The 3,809-nt window shown below is 41.9% G+C and overlaps 1 protein-coding gene across 1 annotated transcript in view; it reads left to right on the plus strand.

Moving 5' to 3' along the window:
* ANKRD66 (ankyrin repeat domain 66) overlaps positions 1 to 3,809 on the plus strand; it is a 7,802-nt gene that overhangs the window by 742 nt on the left and 3,251 nt on the right. The window contains exon 2 of the mRNA XM_008575969.1: positions 924 to 1,152. Within this exon, the coding sequence (XP_008574191.1) occupies positions 924 to 1,152 (229 nt within the window). The remainder of the gene's footprint in view (positions 1 to 923; positions 1,153 to 3,809) is intronic.

A 3,809-nucleotide genomic window follows, 5' to 3' on the forward strand; every position in this document is an offset into this window, starting at 1 on the left:
CATCACTGCATCACCCATGCTGAACACAGCTCAGTTATAGAATTGGAGGAGGATAGTGGCAAAAACTCAGCCAATGGACGTGCCAGGGACTTTGACAATAGACCACCATAGAAGAATATTAAGTAAGAATGGGCTATAGTCAACTTTGCTTTTTGAAAATCCATTTTGACTCCTGTGTGGGGAATAGGTTGGCAGGAAGCAAGACTGGCTGCAGAGAAATTAGTTAAGATATTTTTGTAGAAATCTTAAGCACAAAGTGATGGTAGCTCTACTAAAGCACCTTTTTGCGAACATTTGCTATATGCTGGGTACAGTGCCATGTACTTTATGCCTGTGGTCTCACTTTCACGCCACAAGAATTCAATGAGATAAGCAGTAATATCCTTAATTTACAAGTGAGGAGGAAACTCAGGCTCAGACATTCGTTTCTTTCCCAAGGTGCTACTTGTTAGGAAGAGGTATTTTCGGGATATAAACCCACATCTGTCTGACCAGAAAGCCTGTGCCCTTACCTCTGTCAGCTATAATGTAAGTGGCACTTAAAATGTTTGTTTTTGAAATCAAAATTGAGACTGCCGAAAGCAAAGTGAAGCTTAGAATGCTCACATAGGTAGGTACAGTGTGACCTGGGAGAGAAAGCAGGATTCTCAGGCTGGGCCTGGGGCGATGGACAGGGGAGGGAATGTCCTGGAAGGAGTAAAAGGAATTCTTGCAGGTCTCAGGCCCTGGGTGAGGTACAAGGTTCATGGGGTGAGGGTGAGCACTGAGTCCCTGGTAAGAAGAGAGAGAGAAGGGAGGAGGGGATGATACTAGGAACCTAGAAGCACCTGCCCTCTTCTGTGTGATCTAGGCTGGCTCTGGCCTCAGGCTCTCAGGGACATTTTTATCTTAGCCTCATCTTGTTTCTTCTGGGTATCTCTAAGGACACATGGGGGTGATGCACCTGCTGATAGAATATGGAGCCAGGCCCTGCCTGGTGACCGATGTGGGCTGGACCCCAGCTCATTTTGCGGCTGAGTCAGGCCATCTGAATGTCCTCAAAACTCTCCACGCGTTGCATGCTGCCATTGACACCCCTGACTTCTTCGGAGACACACCCAAAAGGATTGCACAGATCTATGGGCAGAAAGCCTGTGTGGCCTTCCTGGAGAAGTAAGTTTCATTTTATTCTGGTCATAGAAAGGGCAGAGAAACAGGAGTCTGTGATCAAGGTCTTTGCTGACTCAGTGGTCTGTTGTCAATGAAAATGAAATGAGGAAATCCCACCAGCTGACTATGTTTTCATTAATTTTTAAAATTGATTTATTTTTATTAATTTTCACTGAAATCACTAGTTTGGGGTGAAAATTATATTGATCTATGGTTTTAGATTATACAAAAATTATCTCAGATGAGAGAGTTGGGACACCAACTTTGAATATGGGACACGATACAAGATTCATCACCACCTTCAGCTTTTTGAAAGCTTTTCAAACTAGCTGTGTGACCATGTACAAGTCAAGTCACCTTTTTGACCCTTAGTTTCCTCATATTTAAAATGAGGCGGGTAAATTAAACTTCTATTTTTTTAGGACCCTTCTATCTTTTAAAATCTCTATGTTCCTCTATGAATCCTTTTCCATCACATCTGCCAACAATAAAATCTTGTCTAACATTTGTTCATTCAGCCAAGCATTCAAAGATATTTAAGTACCAATTATGTACATAACAGTTATAGCTCTGAGAGGGATGGAAATAAAATTTAGGAATTTATAAATTGGTTGGGTCAGCAAGTCGTTTGGACAAGAAAAAGTACAGTAAAATAGTGAGGGTGTTGTGGCTTGGAAACCAAAATGAGATAAACAGCAAATCTACCTGCAGGGGCCTCTCATGGTGGGAGAGAGAATGGCGGTGAAATCCCCCCACTATGAACTTGAAAATACAGTTATTTTCAGAAAATTAAACTAGTAAAATCTTTGCCTATGATAAGATTAGTTATTTGTAGAAGTAATTCGAGAACCTCTCTTAAAAGTGGTGTCTCACATTAAAAATATCTAGAATCACAATAGAGGTGATTTGGAGAGTAATGAGGCAGTCCCTTGAGCCACAACTCACAGACTCTCCATCTCTCCAATTTCTTTCACCATCGCCTACATTCAATGACCTCCATCCATTGTGGACCTCAGCATCAGCAGATGTTGTTCTCTGAACTTTCTAAAACTCTAACGCACCATTATATGATCATAACTCCCTTCATTTTATCAGTTCCTGGATCATCACAGGTCTTTGAATTCATTAAGACCTTTTGTCATTCAGCTTCTTCCTATCCCAACCTATCACCAATCTGAGGCTTTCACTAATTTCCCCTGCCATCTGGACACCATGATACACTACTCTCTTCCTGCTATTCTTAACTTCCCAATCCTCTGTCCTTCTGTAGCATATAACCTAGAATTCCCAGCCTTGGATGAGTCTCTGTGTTCTCCAGTCCTATGCTTGGTTGGCTAGAGAAAATTCCACAAATGCATAGGTGAGTATCAACAAAAGTTTAAGATTTCCACCTTTAGCTGAACCCTCAGAGCAGCTTGGTTATCTTTTCCTGTCCTGTACCCTCATTGACAATTCCAAGTCCCCACGAGACCTCAGCCTGTCTCTCAGAGGGTATTCCTTCTACTTCAGAGAGTATATGGAAGCCATGGGGTACACATTTTTCAACTCCTACACCTACAGATTTTATATACACCTATATTAGTTCCTTCTTGCTTTCTTGTCTCTTCTTCTGTGAAAAGTATGGCTACTGGCAGCCAGGCTCAGTTTGCCCTCTTGCACTAAACAAATGACTCAAAAGTCCAAAAGTTGGTGCAAGGATTGGAAGGTTTATTTAGATAACCATCATCTGGGGGATGACCAAGCTAAAATCATCCCACCTTCTGATGCCTGTTCTAGGGTTTATGAAGGGGAAGATGTGGGAAGGTGAAGTATGGGTTTTGTCCTGTAGGCAAACGGGGTGGCTGATCATGGGATCAGCAGGGGGTCTGAGTCAGATGTCAGGGTCCCATGATGGACTAGGTGCTTTGGTGTCATGGAGCCTGCAGTTGGTGAGCTGGTCAGTTTCAAACCAGTTGGAGTCCTTATCTCCTAAGGAGAGCTCAAAGACAATAACCTCAGTCGGGCATCACTGGAACATAAAAACACCTGACTCGTATCTCTAACTAATGTGGATGCAATTTTCCTTTAAGCAAGAAGGTGAGTTAATAGCAAGAGTGCTGTGCCTTTCTCGTGGAATTCCTTTGTTTGCAGTTGATTTAGAGAGGTAAGAAAAACAAGAGAACTTAGTTTCAATCCTTAATTATAGGTGCACAACATCTAAAGTAAATCAACATAAGAGGGTGTAATGGGAGACAAATAGAAATAAACTTTTGAGAAGGGTACTTGTGAGGCATGATTTCATCTCCTGGCAGTTTCAGACGTATGTTCAGTTTCTCATTTCCTCTGCTAACTTTAAGGAGTTGATGATTACCAGTTCCCAAGTTAATGGCTAACTGAAATTTTCTACTTTGTCCTAGGTACCGCCAAAATGGCCCTTCTCAGACTAAGGGCCCTTCAGTATTATTCCTCCACCTAGACCCCTGACCCGTTATGTCTTCACAAGACCATCATTCCTGCATTCTTTGTTGTATCTTCATTCTCTCTTCTGTATTTTTAGTTTTTTCCTATTCCTTCCCTTGACTTCTTTTTGGGCTGTGAGCATGTTCAAATGGATCTTATTAAACAAACAAACAAAACTTAGAGGCCCCTCTGACTTCTTCTGTATCTTTCTTCTTCCCTAT

Source organism: Galeopterus variegatus, unplaced genomic scaffold (assembly GCF_000696425.1).
Source record: "Galeopterus variegatus unplaced genomic scaffold, G_variegatus-3.0.2 Scaffold1268, whole genome shotgun sequence".
In the NCBI taxonomy this organism is placed as follows: Eukaryota; Metazoa; Chordata; class Mammalia; order Dermoptera; family Cynocephalidae; genus Galeopterus; species Galeopterus variegatus.